Below are 17474 nucleotides of genomic sequence, written 5' to 3' on the forward strand. Positions count from 1 at the left end.
ACGTATAAATACTAGTGCAATATGCAGCAAGTATTACAAAATTAATTTGTCCTCAGATAGTCCCATGCCTGTAAATAATGTGCAGAATATAAATCTCTGTTTCCATTATATTCTAAGAAAAAACATTGCTGTCAGATTAAGTATATAGCACTTGGTATCTATAGCTCTAATATGATATCTTCACATTTTTCATATTTATATTGACAATCATTTTGGATGTAACCAGCATATCTCAAAAGTTGGTATTTAGAAATTGTCTTGTAATTTTGTGAAAGGATTCTGAATTTTGTCTTCTATTCTAATTTTTTCTCTACATCTTTCTATTTCTACACACTGCTATGAAAAATCCATGGCATTTTTTTCCAGAATACCTATTGCTTTAGGAGATAGCAAAATTTTATTAAAGATACATCTTTTTAGAGAATGCATATTAATATGCAGAAGTTCTTTGCTTTCTGTACAGATTTTAGGGTTTTTTCCTCTGTGAAGCATGAGATCATGGAAATTTTATTTTTTCCCCATTGACTAATATTTTGGCAAAAAAAGAGGGGTATTTACATGTTTTAAATTAAGACTCCTGTTTTGTTTTAAGAACATGTAATTCTGAAATGTTAGTTGACTTACTATAAAAACAGAGGACTGCATTAATAAAAATATGTAAAATTATCAAAATAATTCCATGCATGGGAAAATAACTGATTTTTTTTTATGTTTGAAAATGTGGTTTTTATTCCAGTATTTGTATTTTATTCTGTATTTGTGGTTTTTATTCCAGTTTGGGATGGAAACATCTTCCCAAAATCTTTACAAATTCGTTAAGAGTCTGAAAAATGTTCTCTTCCAGTTCCAATATCTTTTGTGTGTTCTGCTCCCTTTTTTTCTTCGGGCAAATTCTCAGGACAGTAGCCTATGGGTCATCCACCATTGTGCTTACATTCAAAATATGAACTGTCCAGCAGTTTTATGCAGACTTGCTGAGTGATCAGTGCAAATCAAGTAGAGCTAGATTCAAACCCTGGAGAATTCTGTGAATATTGAAATAATTATTTTCTCATTTACCCTATCTTCATGATGGAAATTCCTTTTTTTTTTTTTTTTTTTTTTTTTTTTTTTTTTTTTTTTTTTTTTTAATTTTGTTTTGGCTGTGCTTTCCAGTTAGATTAGAAATTCCTGGAGAAAACAGTTGTCCAGGTCTGTGTATTTTTTCAGGTCTGAGCAGGACATAATCTGTTAATGAGGGGTATTCCTCAAGGATTTGTGCTGGGATTGGTGCTATTTAATGTTTTAACAGCAATATAGGCTGTGGGATTGAGACGACCCTTGGGAAGTTTGTGTATGTCACCAAGCTGGTGGAAGCAGTGACAATCCCTGGCTTTGGCAGCGGGTTATGGTAGATAATCTTTGAAGGTTCTTTCCAACCCAAAACTGTCTATGAGTCTATGATTTAATCCCTAGATCTCTATGGACTTCTGTACAACTCTTCAGTATACAAAAACAGATCCGATATATCAATCCTTCATTTTCATAGTATGTCTATAATTCTAAACATCAGTAGCCCTTGTGAGAAATAAAGAACATTAATGAAATTATCTCATGTTCTATCTTCTGTAATGCCAGGTATAAGTAGAAAAGACAGATTGACCCCAGAACATCTGAAATTAAGCCCCAGTGTCAAACAAAGCATCCAGATGAAGGTGAATTTCTAATATAGAGTGAAGAAGGAACTAATGAAGAAACACCCATAAATGTATGGTGTTATTACATCCTGTGCAAAATTATTCAGAACAGAGAGAACAGTGAGACAATATTCCATTTTGAAGCGGGAGAGGTTAATTTTTTTTTTTTTTTTAATTACCATTAGGTCAATTGAGGATATAAAGATGTTACTTTTAAGTTCAGGAGACTGTTTCTCTGTTCTAATGCAGAATTCTCTTCAACCTAAGAGGGACTTTTGTTATCATTGGGTATTTTTCTAAAAGCATCTGAAAGGCTTAGGAACGCAAACTGCAGTTGAAATTCAGCACAGTCTATTTCTATTGTATGACTGTTGGATGATCAAATGTGGCATGAGAAAAGATAATGTTTATATCAAAGAAAAATAAACTTCTAAACAAGCGCTATCATTTTTCTATCTTGCAAAATCCATCAGAAACAAATTAATAGTGTGGGGGAAAAAATGGAAAAGGAGGATGGGTGGACATATCCATGAAGGTTTGAGGATAATATGCAACAGTCCATTATAAAATTTATTATAGTTACATGACCATTAGTAGCTGCCTATTACTGACTTTTATTCTCCAGTTACATTATTTAGGACCAACTGTGTTGAGTTCTACCAGCTCAAAATCAAATGGCAGAAGAATGTTTTGACTGTTAATATTTGCAAAGCATTACTGATTCTGAAAGGTTTCAAATATGTCCTGTTATTCAAATAAAGCTTTTTTCTGTCTCTTTCTTTCAAGGCATTTACTTAACCATCATTTTACAGATTATTAGGCATACTGGGGGAGAAACAGAGGAGACAATAAAGATAGCTATTTCTAAGTGTTGCCCATTACTGCACTGATTAAAATTGCAAACATTGATAAAATACAACCTTTATTTATTTATAGAATGCATTTTAAAGTGGAATTGACCTACAGTTCATTATGTATCTAAAAATTAGTTTACATTCTTAAAATTTGGATTATAGAAATTACTATTTTCTATTTATATTTGCTTAGATGCTCTTATAAAGGAATTTTAAAATGCCATTTGGGAATAGCTCTTTCTTTTGTTCTGATAAAAAAGACATCTGGATAAATACCTTAAACAAGACGCCTTTGAACAAAACAAAAGCTGAATATGACATATCCCACCCTGTAGTAAAATATCTTGAATTCTTTCATAAAAAAATAACATAATTAAAATAAAAGCAACAAAAATACATTTGATGTGATCATTTTTCATTAATATTTAAAAGTATTTGAGATATATCAGGAAAAGTAGGGTCGAATCATGGATGTATTAGTGCCAGTTAACTCACATGGGGTTGGCCTTCCAAGGACACTGATGTAGCAGCTGAATACATCTCTTTTCTGGGAATTAAGTCTTTGTCTTTCCAGAGAAGATCAATTAAAAGAACGAACTTTGGACTAACAAAGTGTTCATTTCTAGATAAGTCTATTCACTGCTATTTATAGAGTTTCTGTGCTCGGGGAAAATTGAGTTTATTTCAGTGCATGAGGTGTAGCAAGTCTTTCTGAACTCACCTATGGAATGTTGTCTCGAACTCTGCATATGCTGTGAGTAATTTATTTCACAGGGAAAAAAAAAAAAAAAACCAAAACAAAAAAAAAACCAAAAAAAAACAAAACAAAAAAAAACCTTGAAAATTTCCTTTCATCTTTTTAGTTATTTCCATTTCAATTTTCCCTCTGCCTTTTGCTTTTCTTACAATGCCTCCTTTCTCCTCGATTCTGTTTTTTTTTCCTGTTGATGTCTCCAGATAGCCTTACATACACTGTCAATCACATGCCATCCTGCCCAAGAGCATATGCTCTGAAAATCACATGAGATAGCTCCTTTTAATCCATCTTTTACAGGGGAAATTCAATTTAACAGTCATTTTGAATAGCATAAACCCCCTGACTCTTGGCATCTTCATTTTAAATGAAAGCACCAGATTCTCTTTCTGTCAAAACACAGGATCTCTCCATAAGAAGAATTCTCCTCTTCCCATGCTGGTGTGGTAATAAGCATGTAGTAACTGGTACACCTTAATAAATCAGGTCCTCAAGAGACTGGACTGTCTGTGTTTCATCAGCAGAGGTCTGTGCTTATTTGAACCATATGCACCTTCTAAAACTCAAGTTTTATAAATCAATTATTTCACTTGTTAACACTATTAAGGTATTAAACATAATGTGAAACATCATCTGTGAGTATAATTTCAAAAGGACCTTTCTGTGCTTACTTCCTTAGAGGTACATTGGATGAAGTGCATAAAGTTCAAAAGGACTATTTCATGGATGCTTGTGTCTTCCATAGACTGGAATAGCTGCACAGTAAAAAATTCCAGTTTATATTTCTGCTGGAATGTTTTAATACAAAAACACATTTCTGAAGCTTTCTATCATACAGTCTACCATTCAGAAAGAAATTTATAATATTGATGAAAATATTTATTATCCAAAACATTACCTATCATGTATTATCATCTCCTAAAATGCTTTCCTAAAAGTAAGAGATCATTAGGATTTGAAGTTCAGAAGATTGTAGGCAGCCATATTATGCAGGTCACCGAAACCTAGGAGTTCATAACAGCCACAGTGTATAAGAAAATGTTTGATATTTTCTATCATAACCACATTTCTGAACTGTGTTGTCAGATGGCATTTTGGGGATGCCTGTCCCTTTTACAAGAAAATTCCCACTGGTAACCTAAACAAATTTTTTGATAGTAGAGTATAATGGTATAATGAGTACGTCAATTTACCATAGCAAATTTGTTTGAATGAGTGCCAAAATTTGCTATCTAATACTGAAATGAATGGGGGGGGGAAAAAAAAAAAAAAAAAAAAAAAAAAAAAAAAAAAAAAAAAAAAAAAAAAAAATTCACAACTCTGCAACCAATAACCCTCTAACTTGAAATAGATATGGAAAATAAAATAGTAAGCTTAATTTAAAATATTTGAAAATGTTATTGTTGAAAACTATATACTATCATTAAAAGCATAATGAATGGTAGACATAATTTATATAATAGTTTAATTTTGAAATTATGAAAATTTCTTCACATTCTGAGTTGATTCTCTGTCAGTTGTTTCTCAGGTTCAGATAAAATACAGAAGGAAAATTATCTTCCCTATACCATTCCACATTATTTAATATATATTGGTGGGATTACCTAGGTCAAAATTAATTACCTGAATTGAGAAAAATGGCAGGTGAGCTCTGGTTTAGGCCTTCTGTGAGAAACCATACTATCTTACTGCTGTAATAAAGACCAGTAAGATCCAGAAATTGGTAAGGTCAAATGTGTTAGTGTCAGAAAACAAATATCACTTCAACATACATGACTGTTTAGCAGGTTCTGTAACTGCTTTCATTTGACTTACAAAGAGGTTTTCTTCTAAAACAATCTGTAAATCATCCATCATTTCTAGGTAGGGATGATTAAAACTCAAAAATATCAAGGTTTTTTTTACAGTGAATTTAATTTCTTTTTAAGAATTAGTAACAGTAAATTGAATATCAGGTTTGTTTGTTTGTTTGTTTGTTTGTTTGTTTAATCGGACTAGCATGTAAATCTAGAAATGTATCTTAAAATTGCTGTAAATCTAGCTTGTATGAAGATGGTGTGTGATTACCCTTAAACTCATGCACACCATAGAAATTTCCAGCAAGAACTGAAAATATTATAAAATACTGTGTAAGCATATATGTTTTTATTGTTATGTAATATACTAACACTATAAACCCTGGTCTTTTTGTAATGGTTATATTTCTGCTGTTAAGTGACTAAAACCAAACCAGCTAAAGTGCTACTGACTGAATATGCTTATTTTGCCATCAGGGAAGAAAAGCTAAGTATTTGCTAGATGTGACAGAATACACATATATCACAGTATATATGTGACATATAATAGTTTGAAATGGACATATAAAGGATTAGGACTTGAACTATCATGGTTATCTGTGTTAAGAACATTCAAGCTACACAGAACATTTTCTGTCATTATCTGAGTAGAATTAGACGAAAAAAATATTTCCTAAGAATTATTATGTTTTCCAGTGTAAGGTTTTTCCGATGTTCTTAGGGAGAAAAAAAGCCAGAAGAGTGTTTTTTCTTGCATACAGAATAAAACTATTCTTATCTTCCCAAATTGTACCTTTTAATTTCAGAAACTTTTGCCTCTGTAATTTGGACAGAGTGACAGGGAAAGACTTTATTTGAAGTTTTGACTATAATTTAAACTTCATCACGAAATCTAGAACATTTAGAGGAAGAGAAGCAACATTATTCATGGGCTTTGCTGCACCAGCTCCCTTCATGAAGCCAATTACATACTCCAAACAGAGCTCGACAGCCAAACTCACCTGCTGTTAAGAGCAGGGGTTGAATCATATGAAAGTAGTTATGGACTAATGGGATTTTGCTTGTTGTTACTAGAGTTTGCTTTCTGTCTCCTACCCTGCCAAGTTTCTGAGGCATCTGCCTGGCAGCCACATAGATAAAACCTCAAGCAGTGAAAGCTCATACTTCAGTCTCCCTCACAGACTTTTAAACCTATCTCCTACTGATTCATCTTCTCCCAATAAAACACTAAACTATCTTAAGAACAGTGTTTTAAAATTGTAGTGGTGTCTTTCAGCATTACTACTACCCTGGATTTTTTAGTTAGTTTACTATTTGTAATTAATTCTGCTATTACAGTTCTTAGCTCAGATATTTCTATCAAATCTCATGCAGGAGGATTTACTTTGGCCACTTCTGGCCAGTTAGCACTGTCCCATTTTCTGCTTCCCAACCAGTTCAGTTCCTTGCTGTTTGACCTGAGTTAATGTAATTTTCTTTACCTGACAATCACTATCATGACTCTATCATTATATTTACAGGGTTATATTTGACTGAAAATAAAAATTGTTAATCTAATATTTAAAAGAATTGGGCAGGTTAGGTGAATTTTACTCTATTTTTTTTCCCTGGAAATAAATTTTCTGCCTCCTGCTACTAATTTTATATAGAATATTGTTAGTTAGAGGTCTTAACCTTATCAAAAACATTCAACTGTTTGTAAGTTTATATTTTTGACCTTGTGATGGATGAGTCTTTAGAGTACCCTCAAATAAATATTTGCCTTAAAGTATCAGTGTTTTAAAACAGAAGATATATATATATTACCTGATCTTACGACTGACCTGTAGTTCATAAACTGTCTCAGATATTTCAGGCTCTACTCTACGTCTCTTTTTCCTCATTTTTGTTTCTGTCTCTTTCTTGTCAAATGGAAGCAGATTTTTTTATCACTTGTCAGCTAAATTAATTAAAATTACATAAGGTTCACAAAGTTCTTGAAAAACTTGTTCCACTGCAGTGTCTATATTCCAGGACTATGCCAATAATTTGAAGCATAGGATGTCATTCAGGTGCTCACATTGCCTAGACTTTATATCAGTGGCCTTTTACATTATTGATGGGGACAGAAGGCAACCCCAGTCATTAATTCTTCCTGCAAAGCAGCACTAAAACATCCACCTTGTGTGGACTCATTTGTCAGTGCCCTGCATCTGGAAAACTTCTTTAACAGAAGAATGATCTGCAGCACGCAGTAGTGTGGGAGGTGAGACTATATTTCTGAAGAATTTAAAAGGGGAGCCAAAGATTTTTATGAGGGCAAAAAAGGGCAAAGGCAATAGACTTGTGCAGTTGTGATGATGTAATACTATGAAGAACAGAGTAGAACAGAGTAGAGCAGCAGCAGCTATATAACTCCCTGAGAAAAACAAAAAAGATTAAAAGTTTGCAGTGATACTTGTCTATATTCAAGGTCCAAAGTTATATATTACTCAAAACATGCTTAAATTCTTAGAATGTGTTATAAATGAAAGGCCACTATAGTTTGGTTCCTATGGAGCAGTTTTGAGATTTTTGCACGTAATTTTCTAAGCATATTTAGGTTATCCATCCTTGATATTTAAAAACCACTGAAATAAAAATAGAGTTCCTTTTTTATTTATTTTTTTTTCTAATGGAAGAAATGACTATTCTAAAATAATATTAGAAGTTAGAATTATGTACTACTCATTAAAATATTCAAGAAATTGCCTATTAGAAATATAATTAACATTGTTAGACCAATGTGCAATAGAATCTATTTTGTAAAACAGTATACAATATTAATATTCTCACCAAAGTAGATCTGCTATAAGAGATAATGTGTTAAGCAAGATCAGTGTGAATATTTGCCAGCAAGCTCTTTCAGACAGATAGCAAACCATCAAGTTTGTTCTCAGCTTTTAAAGCAGAAAGAAATAAGATTTGTTCTCTTATGAAATGTAATTCAGCAGTCCAGACTTGCTTTAAAGCTTTCACAGGTAAAGTGAAGTGCCACAGAAGAGTATGTAAATATTGAAGCAGTCTTTCCTTTGTTGAGTAAAATGCTGTTTGTACTGCAATGGTGTGGGTTTAGTTACGATCCTGAGTCTTTAGATTAAAATGGCAAAGCACTATAGCACAAAAGATAACATTTTCCCAAATTTATGGATCAGTACTCCAGAAGATTTGTTTTTACCAAAAGATAAGAGTAGGAAAGGTCTTTTCTACTTTTTTCTGTGTGCTGAGTACTAGCAATATATTCACCCTGAATAATTCATCCTCTGTGTCTCTGGCTTTTTGCTTCTTTATGCAAGATCTTAACAGAGAAAGTACTTTTTTTTCTTTCTTTGTCACAGAAACTTACAGAAACTCAGTAAAAGGAAGGGTTCTGTTCAACTGATACCCTTAGTCATTCCCACACGAGGGAGAGGCCAAGGGTTTCTAGACCATGTGCTGGAACAGTTTGTATAGTTGATTAAATATTAAATAAATATTTAAATGTTTTGTTGCATAGCTTCAAAAGGAAATGGGGAAAGCATCCATCCTTCCCTACTAATCTAGAAGCTAATAACTTGTGATTAGACCTCTTCATGGAAGGAGAAAATCTGAGTTTCAGTCCATTTAGAAAAGGAATTTGACCTTACGCCTGCTGTTCCTCAGGTGACCGATTTAGCCATTAGAATATTTTACAAAGGTTAGGTAGCACTACATTTTCTCTGGCCAAGCTGTTGCAGAAAACTGCACTTGCATCTGATTTTGTAAGACTGCTAGATGTGCCCAGCATAAACATGAACATTAAATCCTGGTATTAGGCAGAGGAACAACCTCTTTTTGGGTTATGCCCAAGTGTAGACATTACCTAGAAATTGATTTTTCAATTTTATTTATTTATTTTTTTTTTTTTAATTAAAGGGTATCAGCATGACCAGGAATATGACTCTCAAGGAATCTGTATTTACAAGATGACCCTTGTGAGCATAAGATTCTTCAAGATAACTGAAGGTAGATTTTGGGGAAATTTGCTTAAAACTTTGAATCCAAGTTCCTCACTCCTAATTGTGTTGTGATTTCAATGACCAAGGGCAACTCAGCATTGCACAGTTCAGTGATCTGTGTGCTCAGCTCTGGGGCCCCCACAAAAGAAGGAGGTGGACCTGTTTGGAACAAGTCAAAAGGAGGCCACAAAGATGATCAGAGTACTGGAGCACCTCTAGTATAAGGGTAGGCTGAGAGAGCTGGGACTGTTCAGCCTGGAGAAGAGAAAACTTTAGGAAGACCTTATACCAGCTTTCAGTACCTAAAAGGGCTACAAGAGAGCTGGACAGGAACTTTTCACAAGGGCATGTGGTGATAGAACAAGGGGTAATGGCTCTAAACTGTAAGAGCACAGGTTGAGATTATATGTTAGAAATCATTTACTGTGAGGGTGTTGAGATGCTGGCACGGGTTGTCCAGAGAAGGTGTGTGTTCCCCATCCCTGGAAGTGTTCAAGACCAGGTTGAACTGGGCTTGGAGAAAACTGGGCTTGGAGAAACTGTAACAGGGGGGTTGGAACCAGATGATCTTTAGGGTCCCTTCCAACCCAAACCGTTCCGTGACTGTAAGAACTAACAGCGCACTTGTGCGAGCACGAAAGCTGTGCTATGTGTGGAGGCAGCAGCTCGTTCAGAAGCAGTACAGCTGCATTCCTGCAGGGCTACACTGAAGCCAACCAGCCTTGCTGAAGGTGCATAGCACACAAAAATGATATTCCACTGCTTCAGAACCTCTGTCAAACCACAGCATGATGAGATTCACTTGCCTAGAATTTGCATACTTCTAGTACCATTTTAGACTCCCAGACCACTCATTCCCCAGGCATTCAGGAAATGCTGAATTCTATTTGCTTGCACTATCCTGATATCTCATGTATCCGACAACATATGGAAATTCTGCTACCTTTCAAAGGATCTACATAATCTGCTACACTTGTGATTCAGTACAAAATCACTCTCCAAACCTGACTGCTTGTTTTCCAGCCCTTCCAGATGTTGGTTTCACTTCTATTCTTCTCTCTACCCCCATAGTTACCTCATGTCTGTGTAGTTTGCTGGCCATAGTCTTAGAAACATCTCTTTTTACAAGTTTGATCTTGAAAGATGTCTAGTATTCTCAACTTCCATTTAAGACAATAAGATTCACAGGTGTGCTTTGCAGGACTGTCTTATGCAATTACCAATTTATGTGATTGGGTAGAGAACTGTTCATCTTGAGAACACATGTGTCATATCTCTGATATATGTAAAGAAACATTGTCTCATTTATGAACAATTTGCCTTCAGGACAATATGAAAATAAATCAGGGGAAGCTACCACAGTAACCTTTTGTTGCTTGTATATAACTAGAATTTAAAATGTAATTATTTTCACTCCAAGACTGATTAAAAAATAAAATATAATGAATTATTAAAATTCTTACAAATAAAAAGTGCCTTTATTTAGGACCAATAAGTGTATTTCTAGCTCTGCTTTCATTTAATTTCTAATCTGTTCAGAAACAAGCAATGTTCTTCCAAAAACAGCAATCTGCTCCTTTGCTTGGCGAGAGCAGGCTTTGAAAGTGCCATTTCCACATTGCTGTGCAGCTGTGTGCTGAGTGTATCACTGTCAAAAAATGTGTGTCTATCCACTGGTTAGTATGCAATGCTTAGACAAAAAAGGTCTCTTGTTCTCTTCATCATGATGTTACTCTCTGTGACTTAGTTTTTCATTTGTTAAGTGAGGCCAGTTCCACACAGGTACAATTATTTAATAGATTCTGCTTGAAGATCACTCGAGAAAGACATCATGTGTGAGGCCAAATTTTTACTACGACTCCTTTGATGTAAATTTTATCATCTAAGGAAACAGCTTTCAGAAACTAGTTACTTCTAGCCTCTGTTGACCTGAACTCAGCCTACCTAGTAAATGAAGCAAAATATATTTATCCTCTTATTAAAATCCCTTATTATCACATACACAATATACTTAATAATTTAAAAATAATAGAAATTGTGTTAATTTTTTGGATTAAATTAATACTCTTTTCAAACATTAAATTTCTTGCTTACAGAACATTGGCTGTGGTTTCTATGTTGCTGTGAAGCAACATATGTTGCAACATGGACAAATGAACATAACTGCTGGTGTGGCATGTGAGCAGGAGCCTCCAAACTGGATGGCAGCTCATTTGTCATCCCTAGCTTAGGGACAATCCCACTTCCTCCAACATCAGCTTCAAGGCCACATCCAAACAATTGAAAGAATCATGCTTATGGAAAGCTGTTAGGATAAACATATTTAATCGCTTTTACCACGAGTGATTTCTTCAAAATTTAACAAGTTCCTATGGCACAGGCATAAGAGCATAGTTGCTTTCCCCCAGTCCAAGCTCTCGTTTCGGAGGGAGGCCACGGGTACTCTCTCAAATGACTCCTTTTGAGGCTTCTTAACAGCAAAATTATTTTCAGCCTCTCTGACATGTTGCAAAGCCAGGTTGTGCTCTGCACCACAGTACTGAGATTCCCATGTTTTGCCTCCTTCTTGCTTCCTGAGGCCTGAATCCAAGTTTCTGCAACATTACCCAGAATGAATTTCTTTTTCTCAGTGAAACTGGCTTTAGCCTGGATCATGTACAGCTAAACCTCAGATTCCCATATCAGGTCAGTGCATTTCTTTACGAAATCAGTGTTGGAAAATTATTCACATGCATTTCACAGATTTCATACTATTTCCACTGAATTTAGAGGCAATGCATTCAGTGAACTGAGTGAACACAGTGCTAGGTTTAAAACCCACAACACCTTCCTCCTAAAAATACAAACCCAGGTAGAAATCGGGTGTACACCGAAAACCTGGAGTTTGGCATAAAGACACAATCCCACCCACCCCCCCCCCCTTTTTTTTTTTTTTTTTTTTTTTTTAAATTTCCCTCAATTCATTCATTTTTTTCCCCCCATTTGCCGTTACTGTTCTAAGAAGTATTTTTTCTTATTCAGAAACTGTCCAGGAGAAAGCTAATTTTCATCCCTCTCCATCTCGTATTTTAGGTGTAAAGATTATTATGTAATGACTCAGAGACAAACCTCCTGAAGAACTGGCTTAGTTTGAAAATTGTTCCCAGGTGTTTCATGTCTCTTTCTTACTCAAAGATTATATGATTAACATTTTAATGTCCCTCAACTTCTCGCCCAGTTCCCTAGGAGGATATGAAAATGAAGCCATGAAAGCTAAGCTGTTTGGTATTTATCATGAACACTCTGATTGTATTTCAGAGCTCTGGGATTTAAACAGGACGTCAGTCTTTCGTAGCCCGTTTGGATATCTTGGACTTCATATAATGCTGCTGGATGAGTATCAAGAGCGACTGTTCGTGGGAGGAAGAGACCTCTTGTATTCCCTCAGTTTGGATCGAATCAGTGACAACTACCGAGAGGTGGAGTAAAAAGCCTTATATATATATATATATCTTTTTATGTATTAATCACTTCATGTCACAACACATAGCACAGGATATTACATGAACTGAGGTCATGGAGTTTTTGTAGGTGTTTTGTACACGAACTCCAAGGCCATATTTATATTTAAGAAAAATACACTAATTACCATTTTTTTCCCCTCTTCACCCATAAAGCTCTCTCTGGATGAAGAGACTTGGGGTGATATAACTAATTCTCAATGAATTTAAGCATGGTTATGGATGTTTAGAGCACTTCACATTTGTAGATATCTGATTTCTGTATCTCCACCATATTATTGAGGAATAAAATCTCCCTGGTATTTTTGGGGAGTTTCAGAAGAAAAAATGTTAAGGGAAAAAAAAATAGCATGTATACTATAGGAAGTTTTCAATAGCAGCATAAACCTTGCAGCTGTTTTTTTTTTAACCTTCTTTAGAGACTGGATTTTGCACTGATTTGGGGCAGAGGTGCTATTGCATAATTACTGAAAGTGACATTTGAAGGCTACTCAGTGGTCTGTGGGAGAAAGGTGGGTTAAGTCATAATCCTAGCAGAGAACTCAGTACATTGTAGAAACCACAAGTAATTGGCAAACTGACAACTGAAGTGGAGAGGCCAGAGTCTGAGCTGATGTGAGCCCTGGACTCCTTACTCACTTCTGCCCTTGGAAGATAGAATTGGAAACTTACAATAGTAAGGTAAGCTAGCAGGAGCATTGTTCCGTTGTTCAAAGAGCATTGTTCCATTGTTCAACCATTTTGAATGTGGATAAATGATCTCCTGAAATATTTCAGTGTTTTCCTTATCTACTTCTTTAAATTTTCCCAGTGTATTTTGATCTATTTTCATTTATTTTCAAATTAATAAGTAGAATTAAAAATGAGTAAAATAAAATAAAGTCCCTGGGCATCAATATTTTTGTTGATGTCTATATTGCACTGGCCACTGATGTTTCAAATTCTTTTCTTTCTGCCCCCTTGCCCCTTCACTATTCTTACGTCAGCACTGACCATCTTTACCATAAGTGTCTTTGCTTATCTCCAAGCATAATTATCATGTTCCACTACTGTGAACAGATATAATAAGCTTTATTCTTTTTATAAACATTTAGGAATGTCAATACTAGATATGGGGTATGAATCTGCACAGGGAGGTTATTTGAGAATTTATCTATGTTTAAAAAAACCAAAAAAAAAAACAAAAAAAACCCCAGAATTTAACTCCTCAGGGAGCAGAGTTACATACCGGGGTTTTTCCCTCAACAGTGAGATATAAGTTAATTCCTTTTCATTTGAATACAAATTAATAATATCCTATGACAAGAAATTAGAGCTCAGAGATGCAAAAGCATTTAGAGAGCATTTGTTTCTATAAAATAAGCGCTCTCTTCTTCTCCATTTGGCAGTAAATCTGTGAGGAAAGATGACAGGATAGCACTTCATGCTTCTGTCCAACCACCATGGTCCCATCTGGACTCACTTGAAGTTCATTGCTCCACTTCTTGTTTTTAAGTGGAATATCAGCCATTTACGCTGAAACCATGTTCTCTGGAGACCTGTGCAGAGTGTGGCAAATTGATGAAAAAGATGAGAAACTGAAATAAATGAAGCTGGCCTGGCACGTATAGAAACATGAGCTCACTGGGACCTATCTCCCATGAATAAAAATGTCATGAGCTTTTTCTCTTTTTATCAGTGTTCACTCAGTGCAGATCTCGTTCAGGGATAGTTGTGGAAATCATTTTACAGCTCTATCAGCAAAAGTGTGGAATAAGACATTTTTGTTATAGGAAACCTTAATTGCTGAGATACGTTAGGGAAAGTTCCTGGAGTTGAGAGATTGGTTGATTAATTTTTACCAAAGTTCTTAATTAATCTATCTTTAACTGTGTGTTGGTTTGTCTTTGACCTTTTCTTTTAGAATGAAGAGTTTAACTTAATTAATCTAAACTAGAAGTTGTAATCCACTGAAAGTATATGAGTGCAGACAAGTTCCTGGGTTTTATTCTCTCTCTGGTAACCAGGATGACTCACTGAAAACAAAGGTTTCATGAAGTTTTGGGCAGATTCATATTGATCTTCAACTTCTGTGACCCAGAAAACAGTTTATGTCTTTTAATTCATAGTCATCCCTGTCTCAACAATTTGGAATATGAATATGCTTTTTAAAAACCAAACTGAAATCCATTCCCAACTGGAGATTTATGCCTTTTACTGTAAAATGACCAAATAATTCAGTTCTAGCCAGCATATTAGAAGTTATCCCAAAGGAAAACAACTAAATGCTGAGTGGACATAAAATGCTTTTGCATTGAGACCTGTTGACTGCCAAAGAAATCCAAATTTCAAAAAAAACTTAACTTGTGATGCGTATGAGGTATGCCTCCTATAAATCTGTATATAATAGACTACATGTTTTCTTCAGGTTCAATTCTCTTCAGCTTTCAAATACACTGTAACACTCTGAAGGGTAGATAATACCTTTTTCATGTAAGCTAATGGCTGTTTATGTAAATCTCTACCAAATTATTTTAAACACATTTTATCCTCACCAATTTTCATATACACAAAAAAAAAAAACCCTAAAAATTTGGGGGAAAAAACCTTCATGGAAAAAAAAAAAAAAATACTGCTGTGATTCTTGCATTGTTGGGGAAATCCAGATATTTGGATTGAGCTCTCAACTGTGGGAAAAACCTTCCATGTCACCTTGGACAGGGAAAGACTCACTTCTCTATTTGTCAAAAAAAGTGTCTTTTGCCTACTTTGCTCTTTGTATCTCTCATTTAATATATGCAGAGTTTATTATATCCTTGCTTAGAGTATTTTACACATAATGCTATAAGTTTTTGAATGTTACTTAGATGTTTTGTTTCTATATGAAGAGTGCCCTAACACTAAGAGTAGCAAGAATGAGGGAGAATATGAAACGTGAGTATGAGTGTTTACAGAAAATTAGAGCCATATAAGCACTCAAAACCTTGTGTAAAGCCAAATCTTTGTAGGCACATTCCACTAAACCTTTGCTTTCCCTAAGAATTTGTTCTCTTTGACACCATCTTTGGAATAAAACCTTACTCATATTTGAGAGCTGGTCCAAAACCATCAAGGCTTGTAGTGATCTAACAGACTGATAGAGAACTTTCTTTGGTATCTGGTGCCAGATTTGTTTTTAAAAACTTTGCAGTTCATTGTAAGTGTTGCCAGAGAGGATCTTAATTAACAGCAAATCTGAGCCAGTGCCAGTAGCTCATCACCACTGGTCAAACAGCTCCTAGAGAAGGGGGAATCTTTGTTCCCACTTTTTGTCTCATATTGGAGTGAAAATAAACTGCTCTTCCTATTTGCCCACAAATTCCTTACAGATAGCTTCTGCTTCAAGGTCCTTAGGGAGATCAGATTCTGAATAGAAACCTTCCCACTTCTGTAAATGAGCTTTTGCAGGCAGATTTCAATTATGCTGCTTCTCACCTAGTGTGAGATGGCTCCAGATTTGGGGTTGTATCTCTGCTGTAATAAATTATAGAGACCTCATGATATATCTTGCCTCTAGTGAAGCTCTACTTCCACTCCAGAGCTGGCTGAACATAAGTCTGTGAGAGCGGGGCTTGCTTGTGTCTTCTTTGCATGCTGTCTAGGAAAGTGCACAAATGCAAACTGAAATAAGAAGCACACAATTTAGTGAGTTTGATTATCCATTGGAATAACCTTCCAAGAGGGAAGGTGGCCATGTATTTGTTGATAAATATATGCAATATCCAGTCATCAGCAGATATTTTTAAAGAATTTGTGCTTCAGCCAAACAAGCTGGTAATTAAGCACTATTTATTAACTTAAACCAGGGACAGGCTGGTTGAATTGCTTAATTGCCCTGTGACACATTAGAGTTCAGACTAGAACACACAGTAGTCTATTTTGGCCTGAAGCGCTATAAAGCTCATAGAATTTATTTAAATTAGTTTTCGGTATAGATAACCATCCTGTTTTTCAAAGCTAGTGGCTGAATGGAGAGGATTCACAATTGGAGACACTAATTAGCATTCCAGCTCCAATTAAAGTTTCCTCATATCGGTACTGCCTTACAACTCCATTTTTCCCCATGATGAGTATATTTAAAAATATCTTTTCACTACAGTGCTTTACCCCTTAAAGTGCTAAAATTACATCATCCAGGTCTCAAGGATGAGAATACTGTGGTACAATAGGAGAAAACGTCAGTAAACCAGCAATATAAAAAATTAATTCATAATAATCTGAAGCAGTGAAAAATCTTGAAAAAATATATTCAAGCCAAAAGTTATGTCAACACTGCAGTCCAGTGGAAAATATGCCAATGTGATGCTAGTACAGTCTGTATACCCAGAGAGATTTCCCAAAATACTTACGGATAGCTTGCCAAATGGTTGTAATCCCAGCAGAGAACTAATTAAAAATTAAGGCTGGTAATTGTCACACCTCTAAAACATAAACATCAGGAAAAGTAATACATGGCAGGTTAAAGACTACCATTGCAGCTGATTAATATCTGGATTTTTGTGCAGTGCAAACACATCCTATGTCATGCTAATTTGAAATTGGGTATGATGTCTGACAAGCAGAGGATTTTTTACTTTCAATTCTAAAATACTCTTGAAGAGATTAAAATCTTAATATTTATGTTAAAACTCAAGAGCCTTGCAAGAGTTAGGAGTTTATAAAGTAATTTCTGGATAGAAAAACTTCTTCAGGAGACATCTATCTATTGCTAGAGTTATAATTCAGACCAATGCACTTCAGGCAATGAAGATGGACTTGCCTTAGAAATCAGTAATTTGCTATGAGCATTTAAGGTCGATTCCTACACTGCTTCACAACCTCTGACTCTGCCCTTCTACTCCTCTCTTTTGAGGCCCCAGCTGGAGTACTGTGTCCAGCTTT

The 17474-nt window shown here is 35.1% G+C and overlaps 1 protein-coding gene across 2 annotated transcripts in view; it reads left to right on the forward strand.

The window, feature by feature from the left end:
* The window catches only part of SEMA3E (semaphorin 3E), a 132651-nt gene that overhangs the window by 57713 nt on the left and 57464 nt on the right, over positions 1–17474 (forward strand). For both annotated transcript variants that reach the window (XM_040063043.1, XM_040063042.1), the window contains exon 3: positions 12373–12533. In XM_040063043.1, the coding sequence (XP_039918977.1) occupies positions 12373–12533 (161 nt within the window). The remainder of the gene's footprint in view (positions 1–12372; positions 12534–17474) is intronic.

This window comes from Hirundo rustica, chromosome 4, assembly GCF_015227805.2.
Source record: "Hirundo rustica isolate bHirRus1 chromosome 4, bHirRus1.pri.v3, whole genome shotgun sequence".
Lineage (NCBI taxonomy): Eukaryota > Metazoa > Chordata > Aves > Passeriformes > Hirundinidae > Hirundo > Hirundo rustica.